This window comes from Penaeus monodon, chromosome 21, assembly GCF_015228065.2.
Source record: "Penaeus monodon isolate SGIC_2016 chromosome 21, NSTDA_Pmon_1, whole genome shotgun sequence".
Lineage (NCBI taxonomy): Eukaryota > Metazoa > Arthropoda > Malacostraca > Decapoda > Penaeidae > Penaeus > Penaeus monodon.
The window spans coordinates 36758006-36758427 of NC_051406.1; the positions used below are offsets into that span (position 1 = coordinate 36758006).

General features: G+C 47.4%; 1 protein-coding gene across 1 annotated transcript in view; it reads right to left on the bottom strand.

The window, feature by feature from the left end:
- Positions 1–6: 6 nt before the first annotated feature.
- LOC119586444 (cadherin-87A-like) overlaps positions 7–422 on the bottom strand; it is a 12418-nt gene continuing 12002 nt past the window's right edge. Inside the window, exon 18 of the mRNA XM_037935172.1 lies at positions 7–196. Within this exon, the coding sequence (XP_037791100.1) occupies positions 81–196 (116 nt within the window). The 3' untranslated portion in view covers positions 7–80. The remainder of the gene's footprint in view (positions 197–422) is intronic.

A 422-nucleotide genomic window follows, 5' to 3' on the forward strand; every position in this document is an offset into this window, starting at 1 on the left:
ATCAAAACATATACACGAATCAAAGAGGAAGCACCGTATATTCCTCACAATGTCCCGACGGAGGAGCGGGAGCGTGGGCCTCATTTCCCGAAGGTGAAGTTGGGGTTATCGTGGCCAAAAGACCCATCCGATTCGCAGGACGATCGGCGGATGGTCACCTCGAAGTCCCTCAGCGCTTCCGAAAGGTCACGGTCTTCTGTTGACATGAAGTTTATTTACCGTGTTAATGTTATGTAATACCTATCCCTTCTTCCAATATTTATAATTACTGCTGAAGGCCTGCTGCAGTATTATTTCACATCACACTGACTAGAAATGCCGTTGAAATGCTAAAAGGGAGTTACTATTCCCTCTCTACCTCCAAACCAGTGCTTGGCGCTCCCCCCCTCCCCCATCCTTTGAAAACATCCTAAATCCTCTAC